Source organism: Strix uralensis, chromosome 14 (genome assembly GCF_047716275.1).
Source record: "Strix uralensis isolate ZFMK-TIS-50842 chromosome 14, bStrUra1, whole genome shotgun sequence".
Taxonomy (NCBI): domain Eukaryota; kingdom Metazoa; phylum Chordata; class Aves; order Strigiformes; family Strigidae; genus Strix; species Strix uralensis.
In genome coordinates this window covers 18,457,125-18,483,128 of record NC_133985.1, presented here as the reverse complement: position 1 = coordinate 18,483,128, position 26,004 = coordinate 18,457,125, and the positions used below count along the sequence as shown (strand labels likewise).

Sequence of the window (26,004 nt, the reverse complement as noted above, 5' to 3'; positions counted from 1 at the left end):
AAACCACTTGGAATGAATCAATTGACTTTCTGTTGACTCAACAGCACTTTAATTTTTTTAACTTAGATTATTCCAACATTAAGCTATAAATTGGGTTAAAGGGATCTTGATGCTTTCCCACATAGTTGAGCCTCTTGGGGGCAGGGAGTGTTTCAGGAGTCATTCTTGTGCTGCTCCCCTGTGCTGCTCTGGTGCTGCCTGGACACACAGCTGTTACGTACCATCCTTCCTCACACTAGGTAAAAGGAAATTTTTAATTTGCAGTATGTGTTCTGAAAAATGCAGGTGTTATCCTTTAGCTAATTTTCCAATTGGACTTTTCCTAGTCTTATTTTTTCGATTCTATATACTTAATACTGAAAATAGTTGGGTTTTTTTTTTTCAGTAAGATCACTGTCATGTTTGCTGCCCGTGCATGATATAGACTGAGGATAAATATAGTCATTGACTCAACACATCAATTCAAGTGTGTAAATTCTGTAGGGACTGACCTTTATCATAAGCCTGTTCAAGCTTCTTTTGCTTTTTGTGTGAGAAGACAGATGTTGCACCTTGTCATCCTGGCCAGGGACAGTGTCTGTTTATGCAGGGTTGTTGCTTCATTTGCCTGTACTTTAAGCTGAAATGGAATTAAGTTGCCATAGAAATTCGTAACTTGCTGAGTAAAGTGCCATCAGTGACAAGAAGGTGAAAGCAGTAAGCTTGATTCACTTTGGAAAAGCACTTGTTTAAAGAATGGGTTGCAGATCTTTGAGCAAATCTTGAGTTTTATGGTAAATGCTGAACTACAACACTATGAAATTAAAGAATTTTTTCCAAAGCATAGTAGGTATCTTTTAGATGTACTTCTGTTCTACGTTCCCTTTGAAGAGGGTCACTGTTTGGAGTTTAAAGCAGTAATTTCTGTTCGTTCTAATAAAGCTCAACAGTCGAGATTAATGCTTTAAATACAGGTTAACATTTCTGATTAGCATATACATTGCTAGAACTGCTACAGATTTAAGTTATCTAAAAAGCAGTGTACTTTGACTTCAGTTAGGATTTTAGACTTTGTTCAGTGTTACTATTTAACTAATGCATAGATGAGGGTAGCTGCAAGCAAGGCTTTTGCTTCCTGCTGTGCAAGAAGAGATTTCGGGTAGGTGTGGCCAGAAAGACAAGTGTGGTGTTGTCCTGATTTCAGTCCCATAAACAGCTGTGCTGCAAATCCACACATACATTGCAGGAATAATGATACAGGCAGCTAGGCTCCCTCAAATATTTCTTTTTCCTCCTCCGTCTTAGCTTTTGGCCAGTTTAATTCTCTTCACCAGCTCCTTTTCTTATCGGACAAAAGTCAGTGCTGATGCAAGAGTGAAGTAGAAATACACAGTCCCAGGGAGGAAGGAACTGCAGCAGGACCAGCTTAGTTCTGCTTCATGCGTTGTAAAACCACAGTGCAAGTGGCTGGTGGGGGGGGGCGAGGAGGATCCTAAATTAACTTTGAATTCAAGACATATCAGTCAACTTAAGAAACACTTATGTTCATGGGGAAGGTCATTGGAACCTATTTTCAAATGAAACTTTGGATTACATGGAAAAGAGCTTCAAGGTTAAAGGCACAAGGTTACAAATGAATGGTCTGGGATGAGCTTCCAGTATTAGGATTTGGAGAAAGAAAGGAAAAAAAACTCTCTCAGATGTGCTATTGCTTCCTTACGAAATCTTTGAGCGACTTAATGGTTTATAATTAATAGGAAGTACTGCAGATTGCTTTCTATCCTGCTACTTTTCAGCAGTGTAAAAGTCATTTATTTGGTGAGTAATACTGTACTACATCAATAAGTGGAAAATATATTTCAGTTATCTTGTTACTTCTAATTTTGTTAGATCTAGTTTTTTATAGTTTATTCACTGTTTTTAATTAAAGTATCAAGAAGTTTGAGTAATTCTGCAGTTGATCAGGTGTGGTGCTACTTTGTTTACTTCTCCCTTCTGGCTATCTCCTGATCTACATTAGTTTATTAGTGGTAAGTAATATCAAGTAAAGGCCGGGGGGGAAGTCAAAAGCAGTCAACATATGTCAAGAAGTTTCAGAAGCAGAGTTGCAGTGCTTCAGCGTAGTGATCTTGAGGTATATCTAAAGGTACTTTTGTATATCTGTAAATGGGAGTTGTAGGTGCTGCTTAGTAAGTATTGAAGCAGTTATTTCAGAATAGTTGATTAGGTCAGATAAAGTTGTGTCTGAACACTAACCCACATTGCCCTCACTTGTTCATTGTTTTCTACAAAGTTTTAGAATTTGGGTTTTCTTTGCCTAATTTAAATTTTGAGGTGGAAGAAGTTGATGTTTCTAGGAGAGTTTTTGGGGCAAACTTGGTATCTACATTTATAGTAAAACTAATACTGTAAAAGGTTGATGGTACTTGGCCTCCAGGGGTTGTCTAGTACATTTAGTTTTGAAATAGAGTTAGTTTTATCTGTGGTGTTACAGAATTTCAGGAAATGAGGAACTGCTGTAGTGTTTTCTGTTGGTGTTGGTGGGGTTTTTTTGAAAAAAAAAAAAAAAACCTACACTCAGAAAAACTGCTCACCTACTTACTTTGATTAAATCCTTCTCCCCACCATCTTCCAGTTTTGTAAAAATGGCAGAAGGGAAGAACAGGAAAGAAATCAGCATCTTTTCTGCCCTGTCACTCAAAGCAGTTTACCAGACTATAATTTCTCCATTTTAGAGGCATTATTTATCAGTAGTTTACATAGTCGTCTGGAGCACTAACTACCTCATAGTCCAGCTTCCACTTTACACACACCTGTAGCCTAGAAGACTTACCATTTCAGAAATCTTGTCAGGCAATGGTCTGAACTCTTCCCACTCTTCTACAGTTAGCAGTGTAGCTAAAACAGCTGGGCCTTCAAGCAACACCTTCTTTTCTAGGCCACCAACCCCTCCTGACACCACACCCGTAATGGCACTGGTGCTGCAGCTGTAAGAGCTCCTCAGGAGCAGAGCACACCACTCGCATGGCTGCTGGTAATCACAGTGCCTCTCGTCCAGGACAGTTCTGTAAAACAACACCTAGCCTGGCTGTTCATCACCTGACTGCACTCATTGCTTTAATGTGGAGAGACAGGCAGCCATCGGTACAGGTGCTCCTCAACCTGTGAACATTTGGCCTTGTCTCCAGTGGTCTGTTCCCGGGTGAAGCCAGAGCCAGTGCTCCATCACCCACCTGCTGTATTAGCCAACTTTGTCAGCTCTTCTTCTAACAGGTTGCCCTCCCTTGACTGTACAACCTTCAGGTTTTTTCTTCTTCTCTCTCTGATCCTTATCATCCTTGCCCTGCACCTTTCCCTGAAGGATCTTGTCTGCTGCTCTTCTCCCTTGCCCTGTCCTACTCCCTTTCTCAGTACCCTCCGTGCAAACCAGGGCTTAAAACTGTCTGCACTGAAGCCTCAAGATCTAATTCCCTATGGCAGACCCTCTGTGCTCTTGACCTCATCGGCCTTGTTTAGCTCAGTTGCTTTGGGGTAAGGGGTGTTAATTCTGTGTTGGGACTGTGACCCAGGGTGGAAATGGGCAGCCACATTCCTTGAACTCTCAAGTTCTTCTTTTTTTTTTTTTTTACAACTATTTAAATAACAATTTTAATAACCTGGTACAAGATAGTAAACAGTTTCATTTGCATTCAAACATATGTAAATGTCCTCTTCATTAAATTTATGTAGTCTGGGGTGTGTTCCCGGCATCCATGTCATATCTTTGTTTATGAAGATTTTCACCTTCATGAACTAACTTGCTGTATGTGATAAGAGCCTAATGTTCAGTGGTGGTTTCCACCGTCTGTGTTGGTGCAACTGAAAATTACAGATGTGTGCAAGCTCTTTTGAAAATGATCATCATGATAGTTTAAAGCTGCAGTTATCAATGGCTTCAAGGTTGTTCAACACCATTTAATGGGTCTTACTAAAAATTGCTTTAGTCTGACAAAACTGTATCGCTTAATCTGACGTTTACCTCAGCTTTTACGTTTAACCGTAGCAGCTCAGCAGGCTCTAAAATTGGATTTGGGGAGGTAGAGAAAGGAGGAGAGACAGTGATTTGTAGAAGAGACTGATTTTCTTGAACTACTCCATGGTGTGAAGTTTTGAAATGCAATTCAAGATATTGCGCTCATGTTTAATGATGTCCTGTGAAATACAGCTCAAATTTAGCCTTGCTGTCATATCCTGAGGAATCTCTATGTGATGGGATAAAGATGCTCTGAGACTTGGTGTGACAGTGTCCTTGGTGTTCTGGTGTGGCCGATGTCAGTGATGATGTTGGTCAGCAGCAGCTCCTGCAGCCAGCCAGGAGGCTCTCAAGCATTTGCTGCTTTTTTTTCCTCCTGGTCATCTTAAACAGCGGGGAATCGTCCACTGTGAAATGCAGCAGTGAGAGGGAAAACCATCAAGAGCAGGAACTTTAATGAGAGGGAGAATAGTGCCAGGGATGGACCAGGAGCACAAGGTCACCAGGATCCAGTGTTAAAACCTCAAATTCTTAAATCTGTAATTGTTTTAGTGCACATTAACAAAACCCACTGGAAAAGTATGTCATCCTCTTCTGGTAGCAAGGAGTGATATGCTGCTGGTACCAGCAAGGTTGTTAATTAGTGCATGTGATTGAGTGTGCTCTGGGGAATGTTCGTGTTTCTGTACTGAATGAGATTTCTGTCTCTAGTATACCTGCTTCGTTTCTTGAAAAATTGGAACATATTTATTAATTCAGGGAGCTGCAAGAAGAAAAAGCATCAAATGACCAAGGAAGGTAAATGTTTCCTGACACACTGGAGCATTCCTGTGTGGCATTGGTCTTTGTGAATTATATATAATTATATATAGCAATTTCAGAAGACATGCTGTATATGTTACTTTGCAACTAGTGCAATAATATATAGCATAGTTATTGCAGGGAGAAGTTACTTTTACCTTTCTAGTGGTTATAATCCAGTCTTATCTCCTTTAATTAGCTTAGTTTGAAGAAGAAAGTGTTACACTTGGTGATTCTAGTACCCTGGGTACTCAAGTGCCTTCATTCTTTAAGGAGCTCCACCCAGCTGCTATTTATAATCTCATCCTTTTACCCACAATTCACTTTTTAAAGGGGAATTTCTTTTCACTGAAGAAACCTGTTTTTCACCAGTAGTGGCAGTGGGAAAGGGAAGGAGGAGTGTGAATTAGTAAAAGAGCTGTTGTGTTAAAGTAAGTGTGTGGTGCCTAAAAGCTTTATTTTAATTAAGATACATAATTAGCTGGAACTTTTGGGGTTTTTTCTGTTGTTTTTTAACATGCAGAGTAAACACTTTCCAGTACATTCAGTAAACAGTTAATAAGTCTGGTTGATAGTCTACTTTAGGTTTTTTTTTTTACAGTTATTCCTTATTTATTCTCTAGATAATTACAACACTTTTCTGATGTGTTCACTCTGTCCAGGGATGTGAAAAAATTAGAAAGCCTTAAAAAACCTGGTAGGTAGGTGTGCTCATAATTTTGACCCATATAGCTTCCTCTTTATTGAGTGTTTTTGGGTAGTATTGTAATATAGCTGTATTTTGCTTAATAATTGCATAATATTGCTTGTAATGTGTTTGTAAATGTGATTTGAGCCAGCATTATTGAATTTCTCTATTTCATATAAATAATTGTATAGCTTGTTGCTTGTGCCTGTGGTAGGATGGATTGATTTTGATGGACACAGTGATATACCCTGGAAAGGTTGCAGGATGTAATGTTTGTGTTGGTTTACAGATTACATATTCGATGGGGGGCTTAGGCTGTGCTGCTATTCTAGGAGCATCAGGAATCTGTGTTCTTCTGTTTTAGAGCAGTCTTCCCACTCAGTGAAGTTTGTAAATGGGCATGGCTTATATTTATCTGAAGTTTTGAAAAGTATTTGGAGTGAATGTCCAATATGAAATTTAACTGAAACAGAAATTATCTTTTAAAGAATTCTCAGTATATAGTGTCTTAATTATTTGGTTTTTTGTCTCAACAGGAATGCCCAAGGAAAAGTACGATCCACCTGATCCACGGAGGATGTACACAATTATGTCCTCAGAGGAAGCAGCCAACGGAAAGAAATCACACTGGGCAGAGTTGGAAATAAGTGGTAAGAAACTGAGGGATGGCCCTGAGTTATGAACTCGTTGCAAGTTAAGACTAGCCTACATAGTACGGGCTTGAACAAGAAGTCTGGAGTGGAGTTACCTACCTTGAAGTGAGCCAGCACACCAGCATAGCAGCTGCCAGCCTCTGGGTGTGTCAAGGGAAGAGATTGGGTTGGGATAATGTAGGGAGGTGGGGAATCCTAACACATAGGAAGGTTGGAAAGATGAGGATGTGGATGTGAGTGCTCTGTTTTAAGAAGACAGGGTGGATGAGAGCATGTATTTAAGATCTGATTTGTCAAAGAGAAGAGGGTGAAGTGGGGGATGATGTATAGACATATGCTGTTACTTTAAGTAATGTAACAACAATGTTGTATTAGTCCATGACAGAATAGTTTTTACTGAAGCAGAAGTTTTCCATTTAAAAGCAGTTGTAAATCTTTGCTCCCTTCCTGAGATTTAAAAAAAAAAAAAAAATATCCAAGAACTGTGCTAGCCTTGAGATACTGCTGTTTGACTTTTGGATCTTTTCTTGAAAATAAGATAATGCTCAGAATTCATAAACATGAATTCCAACTGGTGTGGGATACCAGTCTCTCTTGATTTGTAGAGTAAATTCTGATTCTGCTACACGAAGTGTGTTTACAAGGAAATTAGAGCAAATATTTTAAGAATTTAAAAATTATTTTGTGGTGGTGTAAATTTAGGCTGAAATTTTACTTAAATATGGAGGTTCTTTAAGAGACTGCAAAGATTGTATGCGGTATTTCTAAATGACTGTCTAATAGATAAATTTATGGAAGGAAGAATACAAGCAGAGGTCTTTTAATTGTGAAGAGTCTTTCCATCCAGATCATTGAATCTGTGTCTTCAAGTGCCATGTGCCTTAACATGTGAATAGCATTCTTTACTTGAAGGTTACAGATGCAGAAACCTAGTTTAATGCTGCTTCAGGAATCAGCATTATGTATCAGCATTAGGCTTGGATATCCACTTGGACATCTGCTGCCTCTGCATAGGAAATGCATTAAGTGATGGCTCTTTCCTTTCATGCCTGGTAATCTCTGATTCCAGCCAAAAGAGATGCAGGTAGTGAAGAGGATGGATCAGTGATGTTGATTGGAAATCCTTTCGGCTACAAGGGTTTCTTTGATTACAGTCACCTGTTTGCATTGTGAGGGGAAGAGGTGTTAATTCAATTTTAAAAATACAAAGAACTATTGACTTGTATGTTTTTTTAAATACAACCTTTCAAAAGATTTCTTTAATGAGCATTACAGTAGCACGAATCCCTTAAGAACTGTATGCATTTGCCTTGCAAAATAAAATGTGACAATATTTTTGTTAATGTTCACACTGTCTTTTCCTTGCTAAATACTTGGTCGTCTAATACAGAAAGCCACAAATGTTTTAAGTGCTCTCATTTAAATCCCTGAGCTTTTTCACTGCAGGCTTTTTTATGCCACTCACTTTCTTATAGGTCACTGGAAATGGTACCTGTGTTAAACCCTTTGTTACCAGGGCTGAGTCCCAGATACACGTGTATTGGTGTAGCTTTCCCCAGGCACTAAATATGACTTCTTTTATTTTGAAGAAAATCATTTAAGGAAAGGAATTATAAAGTGTGTATGTTGGTATAATATTAACCAGACTGTTTTTAATATTGGTAAGTTATGGTGGGGTTTTTAAAGGCTGTCGCAAGTAACTTTTTGCCTTGGACAAACTGATGTTGGTACTGTTCTTCTGATGCTTTTGGTACAGTGAGATGACTTCTGTAAATGAAAAAGGATCTGGGGAAAAAAATCTTGGAGAGAAGAAATGTTTTGAGACCTTCTGATGATATCTCACATTCCTTGCATGAAGCAATGTAAAAATCTTGATTCTGTCACACAAATCCATGTTTCCACCCTTCAGTTTATACAAAAATCATACCGTTTTTTTAAATATCTGGCAATAGTTTGTGCAGCTTTTAGTTGAATGCCAGATGGAAATCCATGTTCTCAACTAAGCATCTTAGTCACCCTAAATATAGTGCTTCTATCTGTTCTTGGCTGGATTAATGCCATAGAATAAAGATTTTTGGTTTGAAAGATGTGCAGAAATAAGGGGCAAACCGAAGAAGCATCTTTCATCTCAAATGTAAACTATAATTGAAAAAAATCTGTTTCTTACATGTCTGTTAATTATTGAATTCATGGTCAGTTAGTAAATATGTCTTGTTTTGTATGGAATTGGGGAAAGATGTTTAAACCTTAAGTATGGATTGGAAAAACCAGTCGAAGTATCCTTGGCAACACCTTACATTCTCTTATGCATCACTGAATTTTTTTGATCTATAGAATTGATGATTAATTGAATTTTTATTGAATAAAAAAATAATAATAAAAACCACAACAAAACCCAAGCACACCCCCCACCCCCCCCCAAACCCCTCCTACATACTTATAAGATGTGTAATTATTCTTAAACCTAGGTATTTTAAATGTTCTCTTTTTTTTTTTTTTTGTACCTTCCTTCCACAGGGAAAGTGAGGAGCTTAAGTTCGTCATTGTGGACACTGACCCATTTGACAGCTTTGCATCTCAGTGACAATTCCTTATCCCGTATTCCTTCAGACATTGCCAAGCTTCACAATCTGGTATATCTGGACCTGTCCTCTAATAAAATCCGCAGTTTACCAGCAGAGCTCGGAAACATGGTGTCACTCAGGTATGTAAATTTTAACAGGAGTTAAAATTGTTCTCTTACTATTGTTGTAGCAACACTTTAAATTTCAGCACAATTTTTACGTTCTAGTAAGTGAAAAGCATAAGTAAATTCCCCCTTCCTCACTCCTTTTTATCTGTCTCCCTGAATACTTGGTACGGTCTGTGCAGCTATAGCAGTGCTGGCTTTCCTGTGATCTCCTGTTCCGATGTATGACAGTACGGAATGAGCTTCAGAAGTGCTTGGTTTTATGGCAATCACCCATTTTATGTTTTTCCAAGTTGGGTTTCCTCTCTTAGATGTCTCTTTGCAGACTCTTTTACAAATCTTTATGTGGTGTTTTTCTCTAAGAAATATTGATGCACAAAAAACCCCTGCCTTTAACTCATAGTAAGGTAGGAAAAAGGTCAGATTAAACATTCATAATCATCCTAACTACAATTTTTTCCTCTTTATTAATCTTTAACAGTAGTTCTTATTCTGTTTATTTTTTATAACAACTGCAACTTGTCTAATATCGTCTCCTTCCCACGTTTGCTATCATGTAACTGCGTTCCTGGGAGAAACTAGGAAGAAGAAAAATGTTCTAAATGTACCTTTTGTTTTTTCTCAATTTTACGGTGCTAAGATGTGGAAATTTTGCATGGAATACCTCCTTTTGGAATTGAAACACGAATAGTTATGCCTATTTGTATGATAGTTAAGGCTATAGTATTTAACTTTACAGAACAGTGATTTTACAAATATATAAATAATTAATACAAGAGTAAATATTTACAGGCAACATCCTTTTGCCCTTGACCCAAAGGAAGAGCTGTAACTTAGGTTTATTAGACAGGTACCAGTAATTGCCTTCATTGCTTTTAATTTTGAAGACATTTCTGGACACCTTTCTCAAATCCAGAAAACACTGAGTCTAAAAGTAATGAGAATGTTATTAGAAGTAAAGAAGACAATAGAGAAATGGGCTGCCAGCACAGCTCTAATGAAACTGGAAGCAAAGCAAGTTTGCACAGAGAAATATCAGTCATTGCATTTTCTTCTACTTTAGAAAAGTCCATTCTGTGGGGAGGATTAAACTAGCTGATTAAATTGGTACTAAAAGCTTAAATTCCAAAGCAGTTAAAGACTCAACCTTGGAGGCTGAGCAAAGGGACCTTGCTTTTTAGAGCATAATTGGCAGCTCTGTTTTGTAGTGTGTTGTATAGTTGTTTTCAGCTGTGAAGTAGTCTGTTCTAAAGAAAGCTTTGCATTACTGTTTCAAGTAAAAGCAGTTATTAGTAACAGGTTTCTTCTCTCCTTTGTCCACTCCTCAGGTATTGTGAGCTAGCAGTCCTAAATGTACTGGAATATTCTCAAATTCATCTTTGTACTTCATTAGCATCCTTTTATTTTCATCAGTCTTTTTCCTTTTAAAATGTTGATGTAAACATAATACTCATGACATGGAGTTAGCTTAGGAGTGTATAGTCATCAGTAGTGTCAAAAGATACTGTGCCTTCTTCCCAACACTCTTTGAATTTATTCTCGCTGATTCTGTGAAGTTTTAGCTCTTCCATGTCCTAAGTCTCTTCTGAGTAGAGGAGCTAAGGTCTAGGATCACACTTGTTTTCTATTTATGACCTAAACATAACATTTGAATCCAGTTCTCGATGTGAAAAGTGAGTGCATTGATCCATTGCACTGTCTGGTCTCAGTAATTGCAGCTGATCCATGATTTCTTTTCACTGGGGTGAAAGTGAAGAAAAACCCGTAAGCACATCCTACGTGATAGTGCTCTGCAGGTCTCAGCTGTGCAGACATTTTATGTTTCAGGCTGGCTCTTACTGCAGACACTTCCCATAGCTTCTGGGAAGTTGTTCAAACCAACGGTAATTCAACACCGGGCATTGCTAATACCCTGAGCCACAGAAATAATTTGTGCTCTCACATTGAGAATTGATAACAGGTCTTCCAGCTCCTGCATCTGGAGCTCTGGGTTTGGTCTGTGTGGCAGAGCTCGCCTAAGGCTCCTCGCATCTCCTTTTTACTACAGGTACTTGAAGAAGGAGGTGTCAGAGCAGTACACTTTCTGATCTTTGAAGAAAGAGGAGAAAAAATAAACACTGTAACATGTTACCTTGGAAAGCTCAACTGTAAAACAGATTCTGTTGATATGCTTGAAAGAACTAGTGGGATTTGCTGTGATCCCATTTGTGTGTAGAGGGGGCGGGTTCTGTGGAGGCAAGGATCATTAGAGAAAATAATTCTTTCATCCAAGAGAGAAGGTGTAATGATACCTACTACTGTGCCATTCTTCCAGCTTGGTGTTTTTCCTCTGGAACAATTTAGTGTATTTTTTTTGTAATTCATACATAAGTTTTTAGACTTCAGCAGTGCTTTGAAAAACTCTGAGAGGCCAAAGTAGCTTCCTAAAGAATAAACTAATGTCACATAGAATATCATCCCTGAAAATAATAGCAATTTAAATCTCAAATGTCTATGGAAGTGCTGAGAACTCATGGAGATGTTGATTTTTATTTTTTTTAACCCCCCCCATCCTCTTTTCTACCTGCCATGGGCCTCATTCGTACTTAGAAACCCTAGAATGACGTAGTGGGCTTCTGAGTTTCTCTCTGGAATATGTGCTTTTGTCTATGGGATTTTTATATTGGAAAAAAACCCAAAAAAAACCCCAGTTGGCTAGGTGTGCTACAGTCTGGCAATCAGTTGAGCAATGACTTGACATTTCTAGAGAACCCGGGGAAATAAAAAAAAAAAAAAAAGGTCCTCTCCTGTATCTTCTTCCACTATTACACACCCCAGAGTGTCTCTAAAACAAGCCACTTTACTTTTACCAAGGTTTCTAAATATGCAGTGAAACAGTGAGAATTTCGGAAACAGCAGAGTTTGCTTTTGAAGTGCAAGTCTAGAAGAGTTGTGTCTCTTTGCTTCAGGTGCTGTCTTGTAGAATCTAAAAGAGCTAAGGTAACTCTTGGCATCCAGGTTTCCTTTCTTTTCTTTTTCTTTTTTTTTTTCTTCCCTTTTTTGTTGTCCTAAAATACTTTTCAAGTCTCTGGGCACCAAGTTGTAAACACTTTGAAGTAGCAACTTTATATTGAATATGATGAGGAAGGTCTTTGCTGCGTAGATGAGAATGTGTTGAAGAAAGTGAAAAGTTCCTAACAAGTCCATTTTGTCTGCCTAGTTCGTTGGGAAATCAGAATTCAGGACATGAATTCTGTTCCTGTCTGCATATTGGCTTTGTAAGTTAAAAAGCACATATTTTGTCTTAACACTGAAATTATGAGGGGAAAAAAAAAAACCACCAAACCCCACAACAGAAAATTACTGTTGTAATTGACTATTACATGGTAATGTCATAGTTCTAATCATACTGCCATGATCCTGGCTTTTTTGCTTATTTGTTTTCTGGGATATAATTTCCCTTTGGCCTTTAATCATAGCCAAACTGTTTCATGGCCTGGTTTTTCAGAGCTGTTACTGCTTCATCACTTGCAGTTATTAAAGTATTCAATTATTGCTAATGTTTACAAAATTTCTGACTTTTTAAGATGAACTCACCAAACAGCTACTTTCCTGTGTACTTCAACGTAATATGTATTTTGTCTGTGTGTGTGTGTGTTTAAGTACAGCAGGATTTCCCTATTGCTGTTTAGTCTTTGAGTTTTTCAATATTGTGGTTTGCTAGTATATTGTTTCTCTTTTAGTTAAACTTCTTGTGCTGTGCTGCTGAAGACAAATCTTGGTCTGTTTTCAGCTCTGTATGATTCTTGCTCTGTCTACAGGGAACTACATTTAAATAACAACCTGTTACGAGTTCTACCCTTTGAGCTGGGAAAACTGTTCCAGTTACAGACTTTGGGTCTGAAAGGTATTGCTGCTTTTTCTTGGTATCCACACTTTGTTTAATGATACCGCTTCCACGATGTGATGGCTGTAGACTGCTGGTTCACAAAGTGTTACTGAATAGCAATCCCAGATGTAGCTACTTACTCCACATTTATAAATATTGTTATTTAGGGATTATTTAAAAAAAGAAAAAGAACGAGTTTGGCAAAGCACTCAACGTATAAAGATGTTTGCTTCTCTTTCTGCAGAGTGAGCGGAAGCTTTCTGTTGGTCGCATAGGGGTTGCATACAGTGCAGCTTTAACTAAGAAATAGTCTGCTGTTAACTGGAGGTATTCAACTCCAACCAAAAAGGGGATGTGCTTTGTACTGCTGTAGGGTAGTGTGCTGTTTACGCAAGTAGCAATTTAAATATTTTCCTTTTTTTTTTTCCTCTCTCTGAACTATATGGATTCTAGCTATAAAATTGCTGACCTTGGGGGAAATCGTGTCACAAAATCAGGAGCACTGAGTGATACAATACCTCTAAACACTGTTAAGTCTCAGAAGTCTGTTTTTCTCTCCCTTAAAACTGGATAATTGCAATGTGTGTTGTCCGTGAAAGCTTTTACAATCTGCTTATGCTTTTGGGAGATGGTAGACGGTAGACTCTACTCAGATATGACTGGCAAATAAACTGATGGATGTTTCGCTCATGCGGAGCAAAGCGAGCAGAAGGTGGTTCTTATCAGCTCTGCCTGTGTGTTGTACCAGCCAGTTCTAGTTAGATCCAGCGACTGCCCTTGGGGTGTTCAGGGGACAGAGGCAGGGGGGAATGTGGTGAACTTCACTAGAGCTGTTAAGACAGCTAGTGTATCGGGGGGGATTGAAGATGTGAGATCTGAAACCTCTAAGTAGTTCATAGAAGATGCAGTATCTTTTCTGAGAGATTCCAGCTTTAAACACTGATATGTAAGTTCATAACGGTTCTGTATATTTTATTCAATATTTCTGTAAATCTGTTTGCAGGAAATCCACTTACACAGGATATTCTGAACCTTTATCAGGAACCAGATGGGACGCGAAGGCTACTGAACTATTTGCTTGATAATTTGGCAGGTACTGCAAAAAGAAGTAAGTGATCATTCTTCAAACATTTATTTCTGCTGTGTAAATTAAACATGATTATCACTTGTTGTATCTGTACTTTAAAATATTCCCATAGTTTCAACAGAACAGCCACCTCCAAGATCTTGGATTATGTTGCAAGAACCAGACCGTACAAGACCAACAGGTACTGTAACATTTTAAGGATTTTTTCCTTTTTTTTTTTTTTTTTCTTTTAGAAAAGCTGTTGATCTTTACTATCTACTGGGGGAAAAAAAAAAATGCTTAAATTAACCAGTCATCTGTGCAGTGCTGACCAGCCAGCTGAAGTAGTTCTATCTCAGTTGGAACACCTGTTTCAGATTTACCCATCTTTTACTATAAAGTAATTTCTTTTTAATTAATAATTTCCTCAAAGGAATTGAAACTGTTGTCCACAATTAGTTAAATAGTTGAATTATAACAGGCTTAATTGAACATTTGTTGAAGAATATGAGCATAATTTCAAAAAAAAAGTAGATTTTTTTTTTTTTTTTAAAGTAATCAGTGTATCATCTTTGACTCAGTACTTGCTGTTGGGATTCAGGTCGTCTTTAATCGTTTCATAATTTTTCTGAATGAATTGTCTAAAATAAAGCCTTTTCTATTTACCTGCACACCAAAAATCTTAGTGTATTTCTCAAATATTGCAGTGTCCTCTCTTTCTGGACTGATGTACATTATTTTCTCCTGTTGATTTTATTAAGGCATTGCTTTAAAGATGATGATGTTAACGCAGCTTGTCTTTTGCTGTCACCTGTCTGCTTTCAAAATGCTGGGCTTTGACCCCCCAATCAGCCTGAGATTATTGACTCAATTTGCTAAATCTTCCAACAACTGCCTTGTTTTTTTTTTTCCTGAGTTGTACTCCACATTTGAGAGAAGCTCCCAGTAAGCTTGCAGGCATCTCATTGTTGTACTGCAAATTCCTTAGTGCTTTTTAAAAACAAACAAAAAAACCCCAACAAAGCAAAACCCAAAATCCATGCTGCTTGATTACCTGTTAAGTTGCCCCAGACTGTCTCATTATCACTCCTGCTCCAAATGGTACATAGAGTAGATGTTTCTTAACTCTACACCTGAATTGTAAGCTTTCTGAGGTGGAAACATATGGGGATTTATTTTACCTATACTTTTTCGTTGTGCGAAGGGATCCTTACCCTGCCTATGGCTCTGTTACAGTTCATGGTGGTAATAATTAAGGTAGATTTTAAATAATCTATTTGAAGAGTTGGCAAACCTTGGTATAGCTAGTAAATATAAGTGTTCAAATACACTTACCTTTTCACAGTAGAGCACCACTTAGCATAAAGTACATTTGTCTGCTATTTACTGCATTAACCATATGAAGAGGGGGTTTGTTTTTGTTTTCTAATTAAATGCTAGAAGACAGCTGCCGTAAGTCCAAACTTACAGTTTATTGTCTTAGGACTAGCAATTTTTTTTCAGTGTAGCTACACGAGCTGTGTTTTGATTGAAGCAAATGAAGCATGAATTGATAAATTTGCAGAAGATGGAAGCGAAGAACATAATTTCTGTTGTTGTTGTTAAATATATCAGAGTGTAAGTAAAATTATTGTTCTGCAGCCTTGTTTTCTGTCATGTGTTACAACGTACTCTGTGATAAATATGCTACCCGGCAGCTGTATGGCTATTGTCCATCTTGGGCATTGAACTGGGAATACAGAAAAAAAGCCATTATGCAGGAAATCCTGAGCTGCAATGCTGACATCATAAGTCTTCAGGTAAAAGATATACTATTATTTCTTTTTCTATTCCCATGTGCTGGTTTCTCTATATTAAATGTATTTACAGTATATGGTCTGTTTTCAAAACCTTCTGAAAACAAAAGAAAAAAGTGGTGTTTAGAACATTATTTGTTGCTTGACATCAAAAGAATGCTTTTCAGCCCACGCAGCTGGAATGTGAACCAGCAGCTGCTGATCAAAGAAACGTACGTGGGGGTGTCTTTGTGCCTGCATGTGTATGTGGGGCTATAATTGACACATTTTCAAATCAAAGTCTTGAGATAATCTTAACTCTGGGGATTACAGAAATTCATTTATATTTTCTTAAAATAGGGATATTGCTCTTAAATTTGCATTCTCTGATGTACTTAATTCTTACAATTTTTTTTGCCTTAAATCTAATTTGAAAGTGATTTACACTTCTGAAGAGTCTAAATAATATCAGGCTTCTGTATTTTGCTAATAGTACATTCATGCTGTGCTGTCTTATAACTTTATAGGAGGTTGAAACAGAACAGTACTACAGTTTTTTCCTGGTAGAATTGAAAGAACGTGGCTATAATGGATTCTTCAGTCCAAAATCTAGAGCTAGGACAATGTCAGAACAGGAAAGAAAACATGTTGATGGTTGTGCAATATTCTTCAAAACAGAAAAGTAAGTGATGTATTTTGCAAAGCCTTCTGTTGTGTCTTGCTCCCTTTCACATAACTTCTCAGGTCAGGTCAGACTGTAGCTCAAACAGTTTGGCATTAGTCACTCTTTTTGTAGTCTTCTGATAAAGCAAAAGACAAGGCACTTTAACATCACTGCTTGCTTCTGGAAAAAAGTCATTATTTTAAGAGCTGCCGGACTTACTGATTATGTCATGTATGTACAACTTGTACAACTGTTTGGATATGAAGGAATAACTTCTCTTCCTCCTCCTGCTTCCATTCCTTTGTGTCCGCGAGTAAATGTAGGTGCCAGGTTTGATACCTTTTGGCTTAGAAAAATTATTTAGTCCCTCTGTTAAACCTGCATCTTCGAACTAGAAACTGGTGCAGAATTAGAAACAAGCACTCCTTTTCTGTAGTTTCTCAGTATCTCAATCTCTCTCTCTCTTTCTTTATCTCTCAAATCTTTTAATTGAAACTAAGGTACTATAAAATATATAAAAATTGCTGGGAAAACTGTATCCTTTGATTTCATTTTAGGATTTTATGAAATTATGTGATTGAGATTTTTCACATCATAAATGTGTTTGAGCTTTAATTAAAAGGAGAATTATCTATAACGTTTCCTTTTGTATCCAGCTCCTGAAAAATATATATAATGTTTCTCTTCCAGATTTACTTTGGTTCAAAAACATACTGTTGAGTTCAATCAACTAGCTATGGCAAACTCAGAAGGTTCAGAAGCTATGCTGAACAGAGTTATGACAAAAGATAACATTGGAGTTGCTGTATTGTTAGAGCTGCGAAAGGAATTGATAGAAATGTCATGTAAGTCCTATTTAATTTTTTAATAGATTGTATTTTGTAAATTCAAATAATGACTTAGTATAGTAAACCAGAGAAATTGGGTTCTACAGATGAATATAACTTTGCACATTGTATGCTCAGGCAAATTTATTTCCCAAGAGGATTTAGGGAAAAGTCATATTGCTCAAATGACGAAGATTTTTTTTTTTCCCCCCCCACTTACACCTTTTTGCTTAAAAAATACAAAGACTTGAGTTTCGGTGATTTTTTTTTTTTTTTTTTTTTTTTTTTCCTGTTATGTACAGGTATCAAAGAGTCAGTTGGTGTTAGTCATGTGTTTTTGGGTCATATATCTGCATCATTTTAGCTTGTTATTTTCTTCACTGTCATGCTTATACAACCTGTTTGTTCTGCCCTGTCATTCTTAATTTAGGAAATGTAAACTGGCTTTATAAGTATCGCAGTGGGTACCTACTCAACCTGTGTTATATTTATCCAAATTATATTTATATAATTCAGATTCTAACAAACAAGCCTTTTAAGAAGCACTTCTAGCAAGAGAGGTAACTTATAATGTGAATAACTTATTAGGCAATGAGCTCTGAATTTTAAGATATGAGCAGTGCCTGTTTACTATCACAACCTGAGGAAAACTGTTGTAATTTTTAGAACACTATTTGCCTGTAATTAGGATTATATGTTATTTATGTTAATTCATAGTATTCTTAAATACATAAGCGTTACCTGTAACAAGATAGTCTGTCTGTTAATGGCCTTGAATGTGAAACACAATTATTCCTAATGCTTTATATCAAATAAAACACTTAGTAGATGTAAGGGGAGTTGTATGACCCTCTTAAAAGGTATTATAACCCTCTTTGAGTTATACTGGTGTATTATTTATTTTTTTCTTCACCTCGAGCATCTTGTTTAAAATTCAATAATAGTGTTTTCTGTTGCTGACCATGTAAGGTAAATAATTGATTTTAAATTTTAGCTGGGAAGCCACATCTTGGGATGGAAAAGCAGCTAGTTCTTGTAGCTAATGCACATATGCATTGGGACCCAGATTATTCTGATGTGAAGCTTGTTCAGACTATGATGTTCCTGTCCGAGGTAAAGAACATTATTGATAAAGCTTCTCGTAGTCTCAAACCTGGTGTTTCGGGAGAACTTGGAACCATTCCACTTGTACTGTGTGCAGATCTCAATTCTCTACCAGACTCTGGTAAGAGTTCTATTTCTTTTTTTTTTTTTTTAAACTGTTTCAAGTGTGTAACAATTTAAATTTTAAAGTCTCACTTTTTAAAGGAGTTTTCAATTTAGAGAATACATTGTTTGATATCATAAGCTCTAAAGGTACTAAGAAAATAGAAGGAAGAGAGAGAAAACAGAACTGTTTCTTTTGTGAGTGACCTTATTGCCTGTGAAGTAGTATAGCTGTGTCTGGTCTTTCAGAAGCGTTTTCATTGTTATCTTACAATACAGGAATGGAAAGGAAGAAGCTATCTTCCAAAAATAACTGGAAACATGAGTATGTTGCTGATAATTGGATTTTCTTAATTTTTAAGTGTGAGAAGATAGGTTCTTCTCTTTAAAGTTGCCACCATACAATCATTTTCTGTGGTTCAAATGTTTTAGGACTTCTAAAATTCAATACATCTCCTGTCAGAAGGGGATTTTTCCCTCCTTACTAACATACAACTTTTTTTGTACTTGGTGGCAACTTTATAAAGTGCAAGAAAAGAACAGATTCAGTGATCGCCTTCTTGGCTTTCTTAGGTACCCAGCTGAAGTGCTGAACTCAAGAGCCATCCTACCTTCTTATTGCTAGTTGTTCAATACAATAATCTCCATTCCTGGTCCCCCTTCCTTTTGGCCTCTGCTTGGCAACTCTTAATATCTGTTAGGGTTGATAGGAGCAGTTACGGCTCAGCAGTACTGGAAATTGATTCTTTCTGATACCAGGAAGGCAAAGATCGCTACAGCCTATTGCAATAGCCAGTTCATGTGTCTGATTGTGTCTTCAAAACAACTAATTGCTTCTCTTACCTTCCAGAACCTTAACACAGCTATTCTGAAATTAAGAGGCAGGATCATAGTTTTCCAAGACACAAATCTTGTCAATTTGGCTTTGCAGCCTCTTTAAAGTTAACTTTATTTGAAGTAGTGTTAGAAAAGTTGCTTTTTTGCAACATTCCAGCTGAAGAACAGTGAAAGCCAGGACTTGAGCGTAGAGACTAGGAGAGGAGGAAGCTGACTCCTAGCATCTATAGAATTTTCCTTCAGCTTTTTTCATGTTCCCCCCTAGTCTGTTCCTTCACCTTCTCGTTTTTTTCTGATAAAAGCATGCCTCTCTGTTCTAGATGACATTTGCTCTTGATGTACAGATACATTGTTTTGCAGTATTTTAAAAGAACTGTTGCTGACTGTATTGTATATGTGTTAAGGTTTTGCTTATATAAAGCATAAAGTAGCATGTATGACTCGAAGTACCTACACACTCTTAGTTGTTGAATGCTTGTTAATACTCTTGTGTGTATGTGTCTCTCCTTATAGGTGTTGTTGAGTACTTGAGCACTGGTGGAGTGGAAACAAACCACAAAGATTTTAAGGAACTGAGATACAATGAAAGTCTTACTAACTTCAGCTGTAATGGAAAAAATGGAACAACAAATGGAAGAATTACACATGGTTTCAAGTTGAAGAGTGCCTATGAGAATGGTCTAATGCCTTACACAAATTACACATTTGACTTCAAGGTAAGAACTCGGCTGATATTTTGGAAAAGTTTCCCATTTTGAAGTTTAATTACTGTGATTTGCTGTATTAAATTGTTTGACAAGTTAATCTGTTTGGGTAGCTGACAGTAAATTCACCAAGTTTGTATTTAAAACATAGCAAACTATAGTGCCCAACACTTCAGTCTCCTAGAAACCAAATTTTCCTTTTTCTTGTAGTAATTTGTAATAGATTTGCAAGAGTTGGGGTTGCTGTTAACCATCCCTGTATATAGGAGGATTCTGTATTTTCATAGTCTAAGCTAAATTAAATAGTACAAGAGGGGCACTTAAGCTGTCGACTTCAAGGAAAACAATCCCTGTTGCTACTGGAAAACTCTGTGCTCTGTTGCCCAGGGGACATAAAAATGGCTCTTTTCTTCTTCAAAATCAGACAAACGTAATTGAAAGCTATGTAGGAGGTTAGAAATTACAACCCACAAGAGCATAGCAGAAGTGATACAGGGTGGTCTTTTCTTTTCCTAATCTATATTGAGCAACCCTGGGATATAGGAAGTAGACGTCTCCTAAGTTGATGGTGTGCTATAGAGAAGGAATGATAGCATTTCTCTTATTCATAATACTGAGCTCACCTTTTGTTTGGAGAAATAACTTGAGTCAAGAATACATGCTAATAACTGATTTTATTTCTTCTCTTGTTTTAGGGTATTATTGACTACATCTTCTACTCTAAACCTCAGCTAAACATACTTGGCATTCTTGGACCTTTGGATCATCATTGGTTAATAGAGAACAATATAAGTGGTTGTCCACATCCACTCATCCCTTCTGACCACTTCTCACTTTTTGCACAACTGGAGCTTTTGCTGCCTTTCCTGCCTCCTGTAAATGGAATCCATCTCCCTGGCAGGAGGTAGTCAAGTACATTTTAGAGGGCAACCTCAATCTAACTTGTACAATTGTAAAATCTGAATATAGAGGAGTGAGGTATGGCCAACAGGGATTTTTTTCTTAATAATCTTAATCTTAAATCTAATTATTTGCTAAAGACATAGTAAAAGCCAGGTGCTATCAACAGACACAATTCTGAGCCCAATATACTTTGTATACTGTTTGACAGCAATTGGTGCATTTGCACCTTTAATACGTTACAATTAACCTTCCTGTTTCTTTTATCCAACGTGACATTTTCATGCCTTGAAATAGGGAATTGTTATACAGTATATTCTCTTTGCACAGTTATCTGTAGCACTACTTTTTTGAGGCCAGTAGGAACATCCACAGAACATTCTTCTGTACTTCACTCCCTCCTTTTTCAGACTTGTTTGTAAAATATAGAATTTGAATTTAGCCTTTATTGATTGTATATGAACAACAGAAAACCTGATTTATGAGATTTTGTACTTTAAAAAAAGAAAAATCAGATTTGGAAAATGATTGTATTGTAAACTAAGGCTAAATTTTTATCTGTTTTCATGTGTTATAAAGGCCAGCTTGTAAAAGAGGTTGTCACAGGTTTTCTCTGCTAATGATTTGCACTGTTAGGGTTTCGTTAGCCCTTTTGTACTACTTTTTATGTTCAATTGAGAACGTTGCTTTTAAAATCCAAACCTATAAAATCTTAATATCTTACAGAGATAACTAAATGCATTCTGTTTCTGTTTTTTTCAAAAAAAAGAGAAAAGCATGGAGTTCTCGCAGAACAGATAAGCTAAGCAGTGAATATAAGTAGACCTGTATGGACTGAAAGTTATTGCTGATGTGTATACACTCAGATATTTTTCTCATCTCTAACTTTTGAAGTAAAATTGAGGGATACTTGTGTACAGCTTCTTCATTTCTGTTTTAAATACTTGTCCTATCTCCACTGTGCCTGCTTAAATTTGTTCTCAACTAGCACTGCCTGTGCATGCAGAGAGATCCTGTGCATCCTCTTTTATTTTTTTAAATAATGTTAACACTTGTGAAAATTTTATGAAGATACTTTTGTATAAGCTGTGGCATCTTTTTTTCCTTTGTGAAGCATTGAATATCACACTTTTTGAACATGTTCAGGTTATGGGTACACAGTTTCTAGCTTCTAATACCCATGCACTGCTTCTTTCAGTGTCATTGCACAGTGCCGTTTTTCCCACTAAGAATTACTATCATGTGAATTCTCTTTCGTTGAAGTGTGTTCCTCAGTTTCAGAGAGTATAATTCCTTGAAGAGAAAAAACCAACAACCCTACATTTTCTATTGATGAAGCAGTGTGAAATAAACGCATTTTCAATACAGGTCCCAAAGACAATTCTTCAGATCATTTTTTTTAAAGTGACCAAGTCTTATTTTAAAGTGTCAAGCAAGACTAAAGTTATAGTGTACCCTCAGTGCCATTTGTGTCATGAAGCCAAGTATATAACAGCTTACAAATTTAACTTGTCTATTTGTATCCTAAAAGGGAGGATTTAGCATCTCCTTAAACTAATACAGCTTGAATAATCAATGTAAAAAAAATTAAAAATGGAGATAGAGAGCTTGGTCTTAAACAGCTTTTGTTTCAGCTGCGGGCAGGGAAGCAAAAGGACACTGAGCATTAAGAGAAAACTTTCTAAATATTGTGAATTTTTATATATAAGAGAGTGGATTGGTAATAATGATTCAAAATTTTATGGAAAAGTAGTCAGCACAGAAGTGTGCTCAAACCGTTCTGTTTTAAGCTGAAAGTAAAAATTACAAACAGTTCGGATATGTAAAATGTACATTTTAAAATTTCAGTATGAGAAATTTTGATCTTGAATCCTTGTCTGGGACCTGATCTCTTGGGATTATTTTGTTTTGGTTTTAGTTGTGAAAACACCAAACATGTCCAGTTTATAATCAGTACATTGAAATGCTGGTAGTATTGCTGTAGTAGACTTAATGCGTAGTGTTATTTTTTTTTTCTGTTTGTTTTTTGGGGTTTTTTTGTAAAGTGTGAATAAAAGGTGTTTTACTCATGTTTCCTTAATGATGTCTTGGTAATGTACATCATGACAATTTCCAGTGATGATGAGCCAATTTAGCTTGTCAAACTGAGCAAACTATTTTTCTTTTCTGATTATCTGGATTGTGTATTGAGTCCAGAAAGCTTTACAGAAGGGGAAGGGAAGCACTTACTCATTTTGTATTTCTTAGAGGGGGATAATTTACTTTAATAGATGCTGGAGCTTGAGTGCACTTGTTAGATTCTAAAGGTTTGAGCTTTATCCAATATGTGTTCTCCTGTATTGCTTAGTCTTAAAAAAATATTTGAATTTATGACAGCATGTTAAAATACAGCCCCTTGTGCTTTTGGAGACACAACTGTTCCTGCTTAGTCACCTTACAGTCTAAGGATCCATTTAAATAACCATTTTCTCCAGCTTTTATATTAGTCCATCATGTCCCAATTGAAAACCCACTGAATACATTGAAGACACACCTTTGACTTCACTGGGTTTTACCTGGACTGCAGCTATGACTCAGGGGCTGAAGGAAGGAGAAATATTTTGAATATAGGGAAAGAGCAGATGGCACCAAAACAGAGCTGAGATAAACCTTGTCAAACAATCTTCAAAGAAAATATATTCCCGTGTCAAACAAATCTAACTCAAAAGTCTCAATTTCCAGCTATAACATAGAATAAGGCAATAAACCGTGTCTTCACAAAATCAAAATGTTTGCTTCATAGTTTTTAACATAAAATGGTTATTTACAATATTTTTATTCAAGGTGGTTTTGGGTGTTGCCATAATGTACCTTCAGTGTTCTTGTTGTAAAAGCACATATAGCAAAAGTCACAGAACATCCTTGGGGTTGAAAGGATTTATTTAGGTTAGACCAGGCTTTTTCCCACTTAAAGTACAGTCAGCCATATCTTGTGTAGTTTTATTTACATTTACCAAGAATTCTGGGTGTCAAAGTGTAAATTGAAATACACCTTTAACTAAAAGAATTGATTAGAATAAATGACTAATACCACAAGTTACTGCTTTTAACATAACACAAGTAGGGGGGGGAAGAGCATATAAGTCGGTGTGTGTTGTAATTATTTTGCCCTTTTAGCAGCTTTAAAAAAAAAAAGTAAATTTGGCCAACATTTGACAAAACTGACTTTAAGAACGTTGTATGTATGCATCTTTGGTGTCACTTCAGCAAATCTCAAAGGTTTTTTTAGAGCAGAATTAGAAAATAGCTTATGGTTTGCTTTTTCAACCACACAAAATCTGTATGAAAGACAAAATAATTACACCACCATTGGGGGGGGGAAAAACCCAACTAATTACACTGTAAAACTTAAACTTCAGTTAACCGCTTAAGTAGCAAGCCTTTTTCATCCAGCCAGACACAGTATTTTTTAGTATGTTAACGGCTATTCTTTTCTTTTGGTTGCATAAATTTGTAACACTTAAGTGTCTTGGTATGTTTAAGTAGTGTCTAAAATAGAATTATCTTAGTCTTTATTCACAGTACTTCTGTATAATGTGTAATGCACTGGACTAACTCTTGTTTACCATTCATGTAACAAAAACCAGCACATTATCTGCACTAAGCTCAAAGAATGTTGCATTTGTCTATAGGCAGCTCTTCAATAAGATAAATGGGAAACTGAATATGGTCTGATGGTAAACAAGGGCTTTTACTGTTCTCTTCAGTGGAACTTTCTTCTTGGTCAAATTTTAACTAGTTAGTATTATATTTATATACAGGGTCTTCTTTTTCTTTACCAATGTATTTTCCTACTCATAGCTGACCAATAAATCCAATATCTGTTTCAAACCTTCTTGAAGTCTAATTCATATTTTAACTTAATTCCTAAAGCTTTTCCTGAAGAGATGCATGTACAGCCAGAGTGAGTGAAGTATGTTAAGGGTAAAATGGAAACATGTGAGCAGCTAATCCCAGAAAGACTTTCCTGTATTTTCTGTTGCTTTCTGGTCTGCAGATCTAGAGAAGTTACTTGAATCAGTTGGGTTTGGGTTGCAAAGTGAAGACCTGATTTTGTGGAAAACTCGTGTCCAAACCTGCTCAAATCTCAACCCCAGGTCTTCATACCTGGCGATTTTCTAACCTTTCTAAGTCAGTCAGGTCAGTTGTGCAGCATAGGGTCCAGAGGTTTTGTTTGGGGCCTGTAGACCCTGCTCCTTCCTTCCTCTTCCCTCCCCACCCCAGAAAGCCCAAAATGGACTTGGGGTTTGGCAGCGGGAAGGGATTCAAAGGGATTAATTTACAGTGGAAGAGGAACAAAGTGAAGATTTCTTGTATTTTTTTTTCAGGAATGAGATTCAACTAATTCTTGTTCTTGGTTTATTTTAATATCATGTTCTTTGGGGGGGGTTTCTTCTGTATCAGAGTATATGTGTGGCAGTGTGGATTCTTGTGTTTTATGTGATATTCCCATCGTTAGCAGCAGAAGACATAAAACATTTGAGCGCACTTGCTGTGTAAAGCACTGAAGCTCACAAGATATCTCACTGGCACCCCCGCATCTCTTCAGAACTCACATTCAGTATATTGGCACTGCTTTGCTTTGAAATAAATAACCTAGTTCAGTGTTTCCATGAATACCACACACCCCGGGGTGTTCAGCTTGTTTGTAGTTTTAAAATCTGCTGTCTTGAAGCAGCTGTAAGTCCCCAACAGAGTGATGAGTCCATTACAGACTTCAGCAATGATTTCTCTTCGGTTGTGTCTCATGGGTGAGATTTTAATTCCCACCACCACATTCAGCGTCTTGCCACTAGATGGGGTGTGTAACACAGGCTTTGCGTGTGCACAGAGTTGCTGTGAACGCGTATCCAGAAAGCGGAGCTTGTAGAATTATTCTTAGGAGTATTTGTGGGAATTCAGGCCCAGAAATGAACCTTTTCCAGTGGCAGCAGTTGGTTTGGTAACATCCATGCCAGTTAAATACAGGCTTTATAATAAATCCAGTTGTCATGATGGGAATGACCTACTTGGTCCTCAATGGTAAAATCATTCCAGGGCCTTCGTTTCCTGCATTTAATCTTCTTAATGTTATGTTTTAAGATGAGCACAGTTGTTACATGGTTCCAAATTGGAGTTTTTGAGCTCTTAAATAATATGTGCTAACCTGGCATGTAAGTATTGGGAGACTATCTGTAGGGAAACTCTGTGCCCAAATTAATGGAGAGCCTGGTGTCCTGTCCAGAGAGAGTATGTGGAAACCAGCATCTCACTCGAAGACAAAGGATTGAAGTTGAGCTTGTGTCCTGTGGTCCTA

The 26,004-nt window shown here is 37.0% G+C and overlaps 1 protein-coding gene across 6 annotated transcripts in view; it reads left to right on the top strand.

Moving 5' to 3' along the window:
• The window catches only part of CNOT6 (CCR4-NOT transcription complex subunit 6), a 34,403-nt gene extending 9,864 nt beyond the window's left edge, over positions 1–24,539 (top strand). For 5 of the 6 annotated variants that reach the window (XM_074883380.1, XM_074883376.1, XM_074883379.1 and 2 more), the window contains 11 exons: positions 6,017–6,130; positions 8,651–8,837; positions 12,623–12,708; positions 13,694–13,798; positions 13,890–13,958; positions 15,398–15,555; positions 16,059–16,213; positions 16,886–17,040; positions 18,017–18,247; positions 19,579–19,781; positions 20,465–24,539. In XM_074883380.1, the coding sequence (XP_074739481.1) occupies positions 6,019–6,130; positions 8,651–8,837; positions 12,623–12,708; positions 13,694–13,798; positions 13,890–13,958; positions 15,398–15,555; positions 16,059–16,213; positions 16,886–17,040; positions 18,017–18,247; positions 19,579–19,781; positions 20,465–20,677 (1,674 nt within the window). In that variant the 5' untranslated portion in view covers positions 6,017–6,018 and the 3' untranslated portion in view covers positions 20,678–24,539. The remainder of the gene's footprint in view (positions 1–6,016; positions 6,131–8,650; positions 8,838–12,622; positions 12,709–13,693; positions 13,799–13,889; positions 13,959–15,397; positions 15,556–16,058; positions 16,214–16,885; positions 17,041–18,016; positions 18,248–19,578; positions 19,782–20,464) is intronic. The other variant, XM_074883381.1, reaches the window with a different exon arrangement.
• The last annotated feature ends 1,465 nt before the right edge of the window (positions 24,540–26,004 follow it).